At 38.8% G+C, this 16,873-nt stretch overlaps 1 protein-coding gene across 2 annotated transcripts in view; it reads left to right on the plus strand.

The window, feature by feature from the left end:
- Window positions 1-16,873, plus strand: part of ZDHHC2 (zinc finger DHHC-type palmitoyltransferase 2) — an 83,730-nt gene that overhangs the window by 45,548 nt on the left and 21,309 nt on the right. For both annotated transcript variants that reach the window (XM_062213761.1, XM_062213762.1), the window contains one exon: window positions 9,943-10,063. In XM_062213761.1, the coding sequence (XP_062069745.1) occupies window positions 9,943-10,063 (121 nt within the window). The remainder of the gene's footprint in view (window positions 1-9,942; window positions 10,064-16,873) is intronic.

Raw genomic sequence — 16,873 nt, forward strand, 5'->3', positions numbered from 1 at the left:
TTATCCTAAAGATAGAAATCAATAATACTGATACTGATGACTTATGAATTAATTGTATTCTTTTCATTAATGTTGCAAACTTTTGAGTATAATGACTGTTTAAAAAATAATGTCCATTAAATACTTTCATTTGATAGCTACTGTTTTTGCATCAGATGAGTATTATATTTGCAATATTAAATCTGTCATGCATTCCATTTCTACAAGAGTCAGACATTAGGATGGATGAATATATGTATGTATGTATGGATGGATGGATGGATAAAAAAGAGTTAGAAGGCAGATACAATTCCACTGTAATATTAAAGGTGTATTAGTTGGCAATCTACCATCAGAAACAACAACACAATAATGGTTTAATTATTCCCTGCATTCAATACATGTATAGCTTACCCACTGCTTCCAGGAATCTAGACTCCTATTTTGTTGCTCTGTAAGTGTAGCCTTCATTCCCAAGGATACTTATAGTTCCAGCCATCGTATCTGCATTCTAGACACAAAGTCAGAGAAAATTAGGAAGATGAGGAGAAATGAATGCCATTTCCTTTCCAGAGGCTTTCTAAAATTGCTGACATTATTTCCACTAACATTTGGAACTTTGTTTCATGGCCACATTGACTCACATGGAAGGTCTATTCTTGATGGCCATGTTAGCCACTATAGAAAGAAATAGTGGTTATTGAGGAGCAACCAGGCATCTCTGCAACAGAGATGTTACATAGAGTGATAGAATTACACTTGCATTTGAAAAAATATTGTAAATAGAATGATATGGATAAATGTGTCTTACTTTTGTATGCATTGCACTTTTTCAGTATTTTTGTTGAATCGAAATAAAACTTTGCTACAAACAGATATAGTTTTAATAGGCCAAGTTTAAAAAAAGAACCACTGTAGATTGGCATCATTGTAAATTGTTTCTTGAAATATAGCTGTGGTCATAAAGGCAAATAAATATGCTATTTGACCTCAGAAAGGATATTAAAAAGAAAACCACAGATATTTGCACAGAATTAATGGTATGTCTGGCCTGGAATGTTTTATATATTGCTGTTTCCCGACTACCTTTTCTTCCCGTCTTTTTCCTTTCTCTCAGCTCATTCTCTTCTTTTCCATTGTCTCGCTTACCCCTATAATGGCCTTAGTTTCAGTTTGAAGAAACATGCTGACTTCACATTATTCCTGTCTCTGTTCAGATGGTAACTTACCATAGAGGTTTCTAGGACCACTATCTGTAAAACAGCAAACCCTCTGCTCTTGGCTTTCCCCATACCTTACCTTGCTGTTTTGTTTACATAGCATTTACCATCCTGTAACACACTACACATTTATTTGTTCATTAGTTTTTTAAGTATTATCACTAGAATGTACTTTCTGTAAGAGCAGGACTTTATCTGCTTTGTTCATTACTTTTATCAGAAAAGTACTCAGTAAGTTGTTAAATGGTGGAAAGGAACTAGGAAAGAATCTACAGAAACCTGGTGGAGATGGAAGTTTGTGTTTGTAGCTTTGATGGGAAGTTGAGGTGACTTCTGATTTCTTCCTAAAGATAATATAGAAGGCCATCAGCTGCAAATAAAGAGGGAGGTGAGTTGAATGGGATTGAGGAAAATAGAGGTTTGAACTAGTGGTTTTATGAAGTGGAAAAATAAAATATAGAAATAGAAGAAATAGCACGGTAATGAAGCAGCAGTCAAAACTGAGGACAGTGAATGTATAATTATACTGCCCTTATTTGTTGGTTAAGAATCTTAGGTTATTCTATTAACAAAAAGCAAAAATTTTATAAATAAAGTGAGCTACTTCTTTAATCATCTAGTAGCAAGAGACCCCTAACTTGTAAGATGAGTTTCTAGGACTTAAATTGACAGTAAAGTACTCTCAAGTTCTAAAAATTTTTGAAAGGTAAGAGAGATACTGCAATAAATAGATGAATATTTTCTTGTCACTTTTGAGGGAATATGAAAAATCTGGAACATATGAATATGTTCACCTTTTTCATGGGAGAATTGTTAAGTTGATAGTAGCTTTTCAATTCACAAGATGTTTCTCTCAATATAAAAGTAATTTAATGGTACCAAACTCTATTTTTAAATAGGTACTAGGCAAAAAGAAAAAAATTATGTCACACTGATTCAGCCACTGCACAGTTCATATTTCTTTCTAGTTATTTTTGTAGTCAAATTCTTTCTGTTCAATGTTTTTCACAAAATAGTGCATCATTGGTATATTGATATTTTTAACAGATTGCTATTTTTAATAACAGCACAATAGTCTCACTGAAACATGCAAAACTTTAATCACATCCTAACTTGGATTTTTAGACTAATCTAAATAGTTTATACATAGAACTTTAAACATATTTTGGGTTATATTCTTAGTACAAATTCTCAGAAGTAGAATTACTAGATAAGTGAAATTTAAGTCACTTGCTGAGTTGGTTCCCAAAAGGACTGTAGCAATTATGATTCTACCAGTTTTATCAGACCCTTGGCATTCTGTGTTGTTATGAAGAAAATGCTCAGAGGCAGTTTAATAGGCAAAAATACTTTTATGTTTTAATTGTGATATTTTGGATGGAAGTAAAATTTTGGTTATTTTTGTTTTAGGTGAAAAGCAACTTGCAAAAAAGGAGATGCAGTTCTGTATTTAGTACAAAAACAATATTTAAGCCCAGATCTTGGTTTCTTTTTTTTTTTTTTAAGATTTATTTATTTATTTGAAAGGCACAGTTACAGAGAGGCAGAGTCAGAGGCAGGGAGAAAGAAATCTTCCATTTGCTGGTTCATTCCCCATGTGGCTGCATGGGCTGGAGCTGGGCTGATCTGAAGCCAGGAGCCAGGAGCCAGGAGCTTCTTGTGGGTCTCCCACATCGGTATAGGGGCCCAAGCACTTGGGCCATCTTCCACTGCTTTCCCAGGCCGTAGCAGAGAGTCAGGTCGGAAGTGGAGCAGCCCAGTTTCCATCCAGTGCCCATATGGGATGCCTGCACTGCAGGTGGCGGCTTTACCCCCCAGATCTTGGTTTCTAATCACATTCTCCAATAAAAGGAAGGCTTCTTGGAGATATGACTGGTTCTAGGACTATGGCAAGAAATACTGAAGATGAGCCTGGAGCATCTTACAGTGCCAGAAAGTGCTCAGAAAACATTGATGGATGTATATCAAAGGGATACAGGAGCCAACTGAAGGAGTTTTCCATAACTAAAGCAGGAATGATTTTAGCAACAAAACAAGGAAAACAGGGATAGTTTATAATCTGTAGTTTTAAATATACAGTGGCTGGCACTGTGGCATAGCAGGTAAAGTGGCCACCTGCAGTGCTGGCATCCCATATAGGTGCTGGTTCAAGTCCTGGCTGCTCCACTTCCAATCCAGCTCTCTGCTATGGCCTGGGAAAGCAGTAGAAGATGGACCACATCCTTGGGCCCCTGCACCTGTGTGGAAGACCTGGAGGAAGCTCCTGGCTCTTGGCTTCAGATCTGCCCAGCTCTGGCCACTACAGCCATTTGGGGAGTGAAGTAGCAGATGGAAGACCTCTGTCTCTCTCCCTGCCTCTCTCTCTCTCTCTTCCTTCCTCTCTCTCTCTCTCTCTTCCTTCCTCTCTCTCTCTCTGACTCTGTTCCTCTGTAACTCTACCTTTCAAATAAATAAATAAATCTTTAAAAAATAAAATAAATATACATGAGTTGATTGATATATGTAAATGATAGAGTGAATAATGAAAAGAGAAAAATCTCTTCAAGAAGAATTCCAAATAATTTATTATTATCACACCTTCAAGTAAGGGGGCAGGGAGACATGAATCACCATTCCTTAAATTTGCACTCCATCCAGTGAGTACAGCATGCAGAGGGAAATAAATAGCCACTTTACAGTGCAGATCCCCCTCACCCAGATGACTTTGGTTGACTTCCACAGTGACGTCATGTTGCAAGTATGTCACCTTCATACTGTGTGAGCAGAATGACACTTTACCTCTGCAGTCTTCCTCCCAAAAATCTATAACCTCAATCTCATCATGAGAGCAACATCAAATTCTGTTAGAGTGGCATCCTACAAAGTACCTAAAAGGTGCTAGTCAAAACTGGTCAAGGTTAAAAAAAAAAAAAAAACAGCATGGAAAATCTGAGGAACTGTTCTAGCTAAGAAGAATCTAAGGACATATGATAAGTAAATGTACTTTGGTTTGATCCTAGAGAAGAAATGGATAGTCTGTAAAAAATAAGGAATTCTGAATAATCTGGGCCCTCTAGCTAATGATAGTTTATCATTATTGATGCATTAATGTACTGTCGTCATACTAATATAAGGTATTAATAACATGGGGACCTTAATGGGGTGGCATCTGAAAACTTTCCCTACATTTTCTGTAACTATAAATGTTCTGAAAGAAAAAGTGATTTAAACAAAAACAAAATAAGCATCAACCTATTGAAGAATTGCCACATCTAGGGGTTGGTGTCAGGTCAGGTGAGTTACCTGTTCCACCTATGGCATCCCTGCCCCTTTAGTTCTCTACAAATAGCATGTTAAAAATCTGGGCTGTGATATACCTTTGTTCATAAAAGTGTTCTGGGGGAGGATGTTGGGGGAAGATGGCAAATTGTATATTTGATGTATTCCAAAGTAGAAGTATATTTTTTTCTTTTCTTTTTTTTTTTTTTTTGACAGGCAGAGTGGACAGTGAGAGAGAGAGACAGAGAGAAAGGTCTTCCTTTTGCCGTTAGTTTACCCTCCAATGGCCGCCGCGGTAGCGCGCTGCGTCCAGCGCACCACGCTGATCCGATGGCCAAAGTAGAAGTATATTTTTTGACATCTGTATTGTATAACAATTTGACCAACCTATGTTTGGTTTTTTAGAGCTTTTATAGGGTGTTATGTTTGTTTATTTATTTATTTTTTTACTTATTTATTTGCTTGCAAGGCAGAGAGAGAGAATTTATTGAGCTCTGATCTTCTGGTCCCCTTCACTCCAAGATGCTCACAATAGGGAAACTGAAGCTAAGACATGGAAGCTCTATGCACGTCTCCCACAGGGTGGCAGGAACCCAGTTACTTGAGCCATCACAGCCTGTACTGGTAGAAAGTTGAAGTCAGGAACTGAAGCCAGGCATCCAGCTCAGGCACCCTGATGTGGGACATTTGCATTTTAACCACTAGGTAAATGCCCACTCTATTTATACATTTATTAACAGAAACATTAAACATATTAGGGAGTTTTCCAGTTCTAGCATTCCATAGAACTTTATCTCAGTGACAAGGATTCAGAACTTTATTTAGAAAGGATAAAAAACAATATTCGGGGTTAGCATTGTGACACAGTGGGTTAAGTGCCGCCTGCAGTACTGTCATCCCTTATGGGCACCAGTTTGAGTCCCGGCTGCCTCACTTCTGATTCAGCTCCCGGTAATGTGCTTCTGAAAGCAACAGAGGATGGCTAAGTCCTTGGGCTCCTGCACCTATGCAGGTGACACGGATGGAGCTCCTGGCTCCTCACTTGGCTTGGCCCAACCCCAACTGTTGTGGCCATTTGAGGGAATAAGCTAGCAGATGGAAGATCTCTCTCTCTTTCTCCTCTCTCACTAACTCTGCCTTTCAAATAAATAAATAAATAAATAAATAAATATTTTTTAAAATGTTAATGCTTTTAATCCATATAACTGTTAGTTTTTTTACTATATTAACTTACAATGCCAATTTTTAATTAATTTTAGAAATGGGAGTCACAGCTCTGCAAATGGAAAGTGGGACTAGGTTATAAAATAACTGTCTTTGCTATGCCATGACCTGACCTAGTCTTACTGGTATCTTCTGATTTGTCCATTCTACATGCATGAAGACTTGACCCCTTCCCTTGTAGAGTTAAATGCCTACAGGAGAGAATTTAAACAGCAGATGGGCCGAAAAAATAATCTCAGGTTTTGATAGATAGCACAGAGAAAGCACAGGTTGGCCTGATGCACAGTGTCATGGGGGAAAGGACAGAATTGTCAGGGTTCCCCCCCACCCAGAAAAAAAAGTCATGGCTGTCCTTTGAGAAAATGACACTTAGGCAGAAAGCTGTGAGGAAGCCAGCGGTGGTAAGGGTGTGAAGAATGGCGTATCAGGCAGAGAAATCAGCTTGTAGAAGGTTGATAGGCACCTCCTTGGGAGCCATGTATTGACTATTACAACATCATTTTCTGTTCGGCTTTTTATACTGAATAAATGTTCCAAACAGCATACCCAGTTCTATTACAATCATCAGTGCTCGTGTGTGTCAGTGTTTTTCTCTTCTTTCAAAACATCTCGGAGCACCTTTTAAATTTCAAACCAGTGTCATGTTACATGGTACCCAAACTAGAATATTTGTTAAGCATTTATTTATTTGAAAGGCACAGAGAGAGAGAGAGAGAGAGAGAGAGATTGATTGATTGAGATATTCACTTCCCAAATGGCTGAAACAGCTGGCGCTGGGCCAGGCTGAAGCCAGGAGCCAGGAACTCCAACCTGGTTTCCCACATGGGTGGCAAGAATTCCAGAACTTGAGCCATGGCACGTCTCAAATGTATAAGCAGGAAGCTGGGTGGAAGCACAGTATCCAGGACTGGAACAGGCATTCTCATATGGAATGCAGGTGTCCAAGCGGCAGCTGAACTGCTGCACCACAGTGCCTGCCACCGACCTAGAATTATATGTTTGGAAGAAAATCTGGTAAACTGGTTGCATTTGGTAGATCAGTGGATAATTTGAATTTTATTTATTTTTTTGTTTTAGGTTTATTTATGTATTTGAAGGGCAGAATTACACAGAGAGAGGGAGGCACACACACATACACAAACACACACACAGATCTTACATCACTGGTTCACTCCCCAAATGGCTGCAACAGCTGGAGCCAGGCCAGGCCAAAGCCAAGAGCCTGGAACTCCATCCAGGTCTCCCACATGGGTGGCAGGGGCCTAAGTACTTGGGCCATCTTCTACTACTGTCCCAGGCACCATAGCAGGGAGCTGTATCATAAGTGGAGCATCTGGGACTCTATCTGGCACTCACATGAAACGCTGGTGTCATAGGTGATAGCTTAACACATTGCACCACAATACCAGTCCTCTGAATTTTTCTTTCCGAGTTCTTGAACTCCACAGAATACTTTTCTAGATATCTGTAACACACTATTCCTATAAATTTAATGCTATTAAATTTGCTATACTAATTTATGATATACATAAGTCATGTAAATTATCTTTTGTTAAAAGAAAATTGTACATTTTATGTGTAAATGCTTCATTTTTTCCTCAAAATATGTTATTAAATCAGATAATTAATAACATTAATATTTGTGAACCATATACTGGAACTTAAGAGGCATTAAAATCTGTTTCCCCAGATGTCTGTATCTTACCATAGAATTGCCAGACATCAGTGATTTTTTAAAAAAAGCTTAGGGAGGGAACTGACAATGTAGCACAGTAGGTTAATCCTCCACCTGTATTGCCAGTATCCCATTGATGCTTTTTGAGCACTGGTTTGAGTCCCAGCTCCCTGCTAATGTGCCTGGGAAAACAGCAGAAGATAACTCAATGCTTGGGTCCCTGCCACCCACATGGGAGACCAAGATGGAGTTCCTAGCTCCTGGCTTCAGCATGTTCCACCTCGGCTATTAGAGCCATTTCAGGAGGAAACCAGCAGATGAAAGATTCTCTCTCTTTCTCTGTAAATCTGCCTTTCAAATAAATAAACAAGTGATTTTTTAAAGAGGGGCAGACATTTGGCATAGCAGTTAAAATGCTGCTCGAGACACCAGCATCCCATATAGGAGAGTCTGGATTCAAGTTCTGGTTCTTCTTCCAACTCCAACTTCTTGCTACCTTGGGAGGTAGCAGGTAATGGCTCAAGTACCTGGTTCCCTACCACCCGTATGGGAGACCTGGATTGTGTGCATGTGTGTATTTAAGATTTATTTATTTATTGAAAAGGCAGATTTAGAGAGAGAGAGAGAAGGAGAGACAAAGAAAGAGAGAGATCTTCCATCTAGTGGTTCACTGCCCAGATGACCACAATGGCCAGTGCTGGGCCAGGCTGAAGCCCAGAGCCAGGAGCTTCTTCCAAGCTTCTGTCATGAGTGCAGGGGCCAAAAGACTTGGGCCATCCTCTGCTGCTCTCCCAGGCACAGTATCAGGGAGCTGCATTGGAAGTGGAGCAGCTGGGACTCAAATCATTGGGACAAAATGGAAAACTTTTTATTTTGCCCTATTGGATCTGGAATTTTACTGTGCTACTGTATGCAAGAATATTATGGTAATTTTAAAATTATTTACATTTGAAGACTGAAGATTTGTTTTTATGTATAAATCAATAGAACTCTCAATCTCTAAACAAATTTTAAACTTTTATTCTCCATTGATTAGGATTTAGGTTCAAGTAACATGATTTAATTTGCATCAAAATGTTTTTTCCTTTCATTGAAATATTTGAATCACTTAAAGATTTTTTAAATGGTAAAATATTTCATACATACAAAAAAGTGAATAGACTGCACAATGTAAATAATAATAAAATGAAACTGCCTAGATAATCACCCAGCTAATATGTGACACTATGTATATTTTCCATATCTCCTCTGTACGTCACTGTTGTATTTCCACGTACTCCTCAAGAAGCACCAGCTGGGGGCCAGCTTGATGGTACAGTGGGTGAAGCCACTGCCTGTGATGCTGGCTTCCCATATGAGCACCAGTCCAGTCCTGGATGCTTTGCTTCCTATTCAGCTTCCGTAATGTGCCTGGCAAAGCAGAGGAAGACGGCCCAACTTCTTGGGTCCCTGCCACCCACATGGGAGACCAGTGTGGAGTTCTAGGCTCCTCTCTTAGGTCTTGCACAGACTTGGCTGTTGTGGTCATTTGGGGAATGAACCAGTGGAAGGAAGGTTTCTTTGTCTCTTCCTCTTTCTCTGTAACTATCTTTCAAATAAATAAAATAAATATTAAAAAAATAAAATCAACTACTACCCTGCTTTTTATGTTAATTATTCTCTTGTTTTTCAGGTGTCTACACACACACACACACACACACGTAAATATATTGTTTAGCTTACTGGTTTATACAGTGAAATCATTCCTTATATTTTCTATGAGATGATTCATTGTTGAGCAACATGTTGAGATTCTTTGCCTTGTTGTCCACAGCAGTAATTCATTAATTGCTAAGTGCCAACAATATCCCATTATTAAGTGCCAATAATATCTTTAGATATATGAAATCCCAATTTGTGTATCCATTACTCTTTTAAACAAAATTTGTTTTGCATTTAGTTTTTTTACATCTCAAATGATGCTTTGATTATCCTTATACATGTCCCTGGAACACATTTACAGTTCATATGGTACAGCCTTTATAAACTTTGTGTGTGTGTGTTTGTGTGTGTGTGTGATTATCAAGCAGAAGCTGAAACAGATTTTAATTTTTCTCAAATTTTTTCTCTAATTGGGCCAAATTGTCTGAGAAGTAAAATGAATAATTTGTTCCCTTGAGTTCTGGTGAAGAACTCGTGCAATGATTATCTCTAAGTTAAACTTACATAGTTGAGTAAGAGTATTCATTTGTTTCTACTTTTATTCTTCACAGTACTCAATGAAGTGGTACTCAAACCTCATCTTTTGAGCTGTGTTTCTTACTGAGACATTTTGTCATCGAATATAATTAATAGTTAGAGAGAAGTTTACATTTTATATGAACCTTTACATACTCTGTTCTGTTTAAGTTTCACAAATACCTGAGGAAGTATGTATGTACTCTTATTATATCCTTTTTCTAGATGCAAACACTAACACTCACTGAGGTAAACAGACATGCCCAGATTTTATGAATACCTTTTTTTGGTATATATTATATTCTATAAGAGAGTAGACCAATATCATTCCTTTAAAAATATTGATTAAAATTTAAATGTATTCCACAGTTCCATCTCTCTTATGCAGAGAAAGAATTGTTGGAGAGAGAGCCAAGAGGAGAAGCCCATCAGGAAGTTCTTAGGCGAGCAGCCAAGGATCTTCCCATCTATACCAGGACCATGTCTGGAGGTAAGCTCAATGATAAATGCTATGGGATAGCACCCAAAGGAGAGCAGGGTGACTATAAGAAAGCATGTCTACATAACTGAAACCATCCCTTATTTCTCAAAGTGATGTGTTACTTGGGTTGCTATTAAATCCTTCCTGTACGGTTTCGTGAATCAATAGAAACATGAATGACACTGGCATAGAGACCTCAGTGAAATCAAAGTGACTTTAATTCCCTTCTGCCTTCTGGATTGTGACTCACTGAAGGTTTGAGAATTGTGGACATCTTGAATTGTCATGGCATTAATTTTTAAGGTTATTTGTGTTTATAATTTTCAAAAAAATTAAATTGTTTATTTGAGAGAGAGCAAAGAGCTCCTATTTGCCAGCTCACTCTATGTGCTACAGTAGGCAGGGCTGGACCATGCTGAAGACAGGGACTTGGAACTTAACCCAGTTCTTCTATGTGCGTAGGAGGGATTCATGTACTTGAGCCATCATTGCTGCCTTTCAGAATCTTTATTAGCAGAGAGTCGGGAGCCAGAGCTGGGTATGGAACTCAGGGACCCTGATGTGGGATGTGGGCATGCTAACCAGCATGTTAACTGCTAGGCTAAATGCCCTAAGGTTTAACTGAAGACATTCCTATTTATGTTTAAGGGAGCAATATCTATAATGAACATAAAATTTAAAATTTTACATGTATTCTTCTTAGATTTAATACAGTAGCTATGTAAATTTTTAAGATTTATGTGTTAGTACAATTTCTTCACCCATCTTTAAAATTTATATTAATTTATTTAACCAATGCAGTTAATTAATCTCTTTCTTGGGTAAAACTTTTTAAAATATTTCCTTTTGTATTTGAAAGGAAGAGCAAAAGGGGAATGAGAGAGAAAGAGAGAGGATGAGAGATCTGCTGGTTCCCATCCCAAATGCTCGCAACAGCAGAGCTAGGCCAGGCCAAAGCCAGGATCCTGGAAGTTTATCTGTGTCTTGTCCATGGGTTCGAGGGACAGTCCCGGGACCTAAGTAGTTGGGCCATCCTCTGCTGCCTCTCAGGGTGCATTAACAGGCAGCTGGATTGGAAGTAGAGGAGCTAGGATTTGACCTGGCACTCCCACATAAGATGTAGGTGTCTCAAGCAGCAGTTTAATCAGTTTAAGGTAATTTAACCTTCCTCTGTCATTACACAGTTATCTTAAGAATAAGCATACTTTGATTATTGATATTTGTCCACCAAATTTACCCCAAAATTTTATGACTTTAGATCTGCACTGCCCATTAAGGTAACCACTAGCTCCATGTAGCCATAGAACTAAATATGAGTAGTCCAGGAATTAGCATTTAGCCTAGCGGTTAAGATGCCTGCATCCCAAAAGTACCTGGGTTTAATTCCAGGATCTGGTTCTGGTTCCAGCTCCTGCCAATGCAGACCCAGGGAGGCACTGGTGATGGCCTCATGCAAGAGAGCTGGATTGTGTTCCAGGCTCCTGCATTTGGACCTGACCCAGACCCAGCTCTGTGGCATTTGAACAATGAAACAACAGATGGGAGTGTCCTTTACTTGTATGCATGTTCACTTGCTTTCTGTCTCTCTCTTCCTGTTGAAAAAACATTTTTTAAATAAAAAACTATATGACAATACCAATTAAATGTGCTTTAAGTATAAACTACACAACTGGTTTCAATGACTTAGTATGAAAAAAGAATGTAAACTCTTATTAATATAATATTATTTATATTTAAATCTAACTCTAGAATCCTAATTGAACCTACATCTCACAATTTTTATCCTGTTTGTTGTTGCTCTTCTAGTAATCAAATGGCATCTTGATTTCATATTGTACCACTGGTTCTATCCCAGAAAGAGAAGTACTTATGTATATTTATATTATTTACCCTGTAAGCCTAAACAAATATCAAGGAAATTTAAGCCTACTAAGAATAAGTTACTGCCTCATTTTCCAAAGCTAGTGACACTACAGAGTACAAAAACCTAGTTTCATTCCTAGCCTAGTGCTTATCTACTGTTTCTCAAAACAATTTTAAATTAGGTAAGTAACATTAATAAATTCTCAAGAGATCCAACCAAGACAATTAAAATAAAATTCTACCTTGACTGCTGGAAGTTTTAAAATGATATTCAAATCATTCCTTTTATTGCAGTGGGATGATTTTAGTTGAACATAATGTGGCACTTGTGTTTTTTATTTTAAAAAGTTTGTTTATGAAAAACTATGAAAAAAACTGTTTGTAAGTTGTTTTGATTTCCATAAAATAGAGATAATCAGCATGCAGAGAGAATCTAGCATTCCCCACAGAAACTCACCTGGGTATTTTGTGACCAAACTCATGTTCCCATTAAAGGCAGCCACTAGCCTGTCATAGCTGCTGAGCACTAAAAATGAGGATGTACATGTGAAATATATAATGGGACTCAAAGACCTTGTATGACAAAATAAGGTAAAATGTGGCATTAATATTTTATAATGATTGTATATTGAATGCTATTTTGGATACATGAAGCAGTGTAAGATATGTCATTAAACATTACTTTTCCTGTTTCATTTGACTTCTTTTAATATACCAGAAGAGAATTTAGAAGTATACCCATAGCTCACTTGTTCTGAACAGCACTGCCTTAGACTAACACTTGGCATGGACCATGGTACCTTGGAGCTTCAGATAGAATGTGCCTGGGAGGCTCCTTCATTCAGGAAATGAGCAGCCATTGCTGTTCATCTCTGCAATTTCTGCAAGAGGAAGTGGTAACAAATAATTAAAACCTATTTCCATGTTGAAAACAACTACAGACAGGCCTGTTGTTTAAAAAGGACTCATTTTAGTCTCAGTCTATTCCAGCTGTCCCCCCCCCCCTTTTTTTTCTTTTGGACAGGCAGAGTGGACAGTGAGAGAGACAGAGACGGAGAGAAAGGTCTTCCTTTTCCAGTTGGTTCGCCCCTCAATGGCCGCTGTGGCTGGCACACCACGCTGATCCGAAGCCAGGAGCCAGTTGCCTCCTCCTGGTCTCCCATGCGGGTGCAGGGCCCAAGCACTTGGGCCATCCTCCACTGCCTTTCCAGGCCACAGCAGAGAGCTGAACTGGAAGAGGAGCAACAGGGACAGAATCTGGCACCCCGACCGGGACTAGAACCCGGTGTGCTGGCGCTGCAGGCGGAGGATTAGCCTATTACAGAGTCGGCCCAGCTGTCCCTTTTTCAAGGATTATGAGATTAGCTAATACAGCATTCATAATGATTTGTTGCAAATAATGTAAATAATTCTGCAGCACTTTAAATTAATTAGTTGTAAGAATTCACAATGAGAATTCCAAGATGGTATAATAGGGAGGAAACTTAAGGCTCCAGTCTAAAAGGAGATAGTTTAAAAAAAAAAAAAAGGTAGAGTACAGTCTTAGGGAAGAGTTAGGGAGAAAACTGCAGAGGAAACTCTATGCAAATTAGAGGGACACTGTGGATCTATGTGGAGGTTGTCGACACACACAACGCAGGACCCCAGCAACTAGCTTTGGAGAATGAAGCATGACCAGACTGCAGCAGCCCAAACCACTGGTAATGAAGCTGTGAGAAGAGCCTGGCTTGGAGCCCTGTTAGAGACAGTGTGCCAGCCTATAGGAAAAAGCCGGGGCCATGTTTCTCTCTCCCTGATCACTTAGCACTGGTGTCCTGTAACTAGCTGAGAGAGGGCAGGTGCCATTTTGGACATATGTAACAGTTGCACCAGCTTGTATCCACACAAGCTTAAACTTGAGTCTGGGACAACTGACAGGGTGTGGGTGCTCGTGACTGTGGGACCCTTGTGTGCCAGGACTGTGAAAACACTGTTGCTGTGTGGGAGGGCCAAGGGTGTGGCTGTGTCTTTGGGCAGTCACTGTGGGTGGCTCCACATGCTCAGAGCTCCCTGTTTTCCTAGTGAGGGTCACTGCTGTGGGATCCCTGCTCAACTGAGGACTGCATGGCTCCTTTGTGTGGTTCTTGTGGCAGTGCAGATGAATATTGTACTCACTGGGGCTAGCACCCAGGCATTGTTCTCCTTGGAGGAGAGGAGGTGAGTGTGAGGCTATGTCAACAGAGCAGAATAGGCTTTTCCTCTGATAGAGAGAGAGAGATATTCAACATGCTCAGCTTGGATGTCACCTTGGATATTCCCCTCACCCTGGAGCACTGAACAGAGCTCCCAGGCCACATTCAACACATGTCTCTGGGTAGCCACTAAAAGAGCAGACACTTGACTAAGCCACAGAGACCTAGTCCAAAGATAAAAGACATCACAGGGGGAAAAAGTCAGCAAAAATCTCCACAAATGCCTAACAATAAATGCAGCAATTCAAGAAAGATAACATGATGCCCCCAAAGCAACACAACACTTCAGTACTAGAAAGTGAAGATGAAGAGATTGAAGAAATGCCAGAAATGGAATTTTAAAAATTGATTAGAGGATTACTTAGAAGTAATCAGAAGCAAATCCATGAATTAAAAATCCATACATGACATGAATGAAAATTTTTCCCATGAAATTGAGATTTTAAAGAGAAACCAGAATAAAATGCTGGAAATGAAGAATTCTATAGATCAAATAAAAACGTGGTGGAAAGCCTTAACAACAGACTTGGTGTGGCAGAAGAAAAAATATGTGAGTTAGAAGACAAATCTCTGGAAATGTGGGCCTACAAGAGCTCCTAATCAAGGAATTTGACTTCAAAAGAGTATCAAGGAAGAGTTCCCCAAATAAGTGACTTTCAGGCAGTTGTGTGAAAGCTGTGTTATAAGTGACACTGACAAAGAGCATGAAAGGATGTCATGGAACAGCATGAAAAAAGAAATTAGAAAACAGTGTTGGAGATTTATGGGATACTATCAAGTGACCCAACATACATGTCTTAGGAAGGCATGGAAAGAAAGATTGGAATAGAAGGTCTTTTTAGAGAAATAATTATAGAAGACATCCCTAATTTGAAGAAAGAAAGGAAGGTCCAAGTATAGGAAGCCCATAGAACTCCTGATAGGCAAGTCTGGAAAAGATCCTCACTACGACACATTGTAGTCCAACTCTCCACAGTAAAACATAAAGAAAAGATTCTAAAATGTGCACAAGAAAAACACCGGATTACTTTCAGAGAATCTCCAATTAGACTCGCTGCTGACTTCTCATCAGAAACCCTACAGACTAGGAGAGAATGGCAAGATATATTCCAAGTCTTAAGAGAAAGGTCTGTCAACCCAGAATACTGTATCCTGCAAAGCTTTCATTTATGAATGGAAGTGAAATTAACACCTTCCATAACAAACAGAAATTGAAAGAATTTGTCACCACTCAAACAGCCTTAGAGAAGATGCTTAGGGATGTGCCACACACAGAAACACAGAAACATGTTCATCACTGTGAAAAAAGGTAAACGCAGAATCTCCCAGTAAAAGTATAGAGGAAATCCAAAGTAAACAGTAGGAATATTTATGGGAAAAATGACAGGAGAAAGTCATTACTTATCAATAGTTATCTTGAATGTAAATGGATACAGATGGCTGAAGATGGCCCACAAGAAACACATCTCACCAATAAAGATACACGCAAACTCAAAGTGGAAGGATGTAAAAAGATATTCCATGCTAACAGAAACCAAAAAAGAGCTGGTACGGCCATCCTAATATCAGGCAAAATAGACTTTAACACAAAGACTGTTAAAAGAGACAAAGAAGGGCACTTTGTAATGATTAAGGGATCCATTCAACAAGAAGATGTGACTATAATAAAAGTATATACATCTAATTACAGGGCACCTGGCTATTTAAAATAAATGTTAATGGATCTAAAGTCTCCAATACAATAGTAATGGGGGACTTCAATACCCCACTTTCAGCAATGGACAGACCAACCAGATGGAAAATCAGCGACAAAACAGAGGTATGAAGCAAGACCCCTACCTTACGCTTTACATAAAAATTTACTCATAATTAATCAAAGACCTAATTCTATGATCTGATAACATAAAATTATTAGAGAGCATTGGGCAAACCCTGCAAGACATTGGCAAAGACAAAAAAATTCTTGGAAAAGACTCTAGAGGCATTGGCAATCAAAGCCAAAATTGACAAATGGGAGTACATCAAATCGAGAAGCTTCTGCACTGCAAAAGAAACACTCAGAAAAGTGAAGAGGCAACTGACAGAATAGGAGAAAATATTTATAAACTATGCAACTGATAAAGATTAATATCCAGGATATATAAAAAGCTCAATAAACTCAACAACAACAAAACAAACAACCCAGTTATGAAATGGGCAAAGGACTTAAACAGACATTTTCAAAAGAAGAAATCCAAATGGCCTGCAGACACATGAAAGAATACTCAGGATCACTAGCCTTCAGGGAAATGCAAATCACAACTACAATGAGGTTTCACCTCACCCAATTAGAATGGCTTTCATACAGAAATCAAAAAACAACAAATGGTGGTGAGGATGTGGGGAAAAAGTACCCTAATCCATTGCTGGTGGAAATATAAACTGGTAAGACCAGTGTAGAAGAGGGTATGGTGATACCTCAGAAATTTGAATATAGACCTACTGTACGACCCAACCATCCTACTCCAGGGAGTTTACCCAAGGGAAATGAAATCAAAATATGAAAGAGTTATCTGTACCCCCATGTTTATTACAGCTCAATTCACAATAGCTAAGATATGGAATCAACCCAGGTGTTCCTTAACTGAAGACTGGCTAAAGAAATTATGGGATATGTATACCATGGAATACTACACAGCAGTTAAAAATGAAATCCTGTCATTTGCAAAAAAATTGATGAAACTGG

The sequence above is a fragment of the Lepus europaeus genome, chromosome 16, assembly GCF_033115175.1.
Source record: "Lepus europaeus isolate LE1 chromosome 16, mLepTim1.pri, whole genome shotgun sequence".
NCBI lineage: Eukaryota > Metazoa > Chordata > Mammalia > Lagomorpha > Leporidae > Lepus > Lepus europaeus.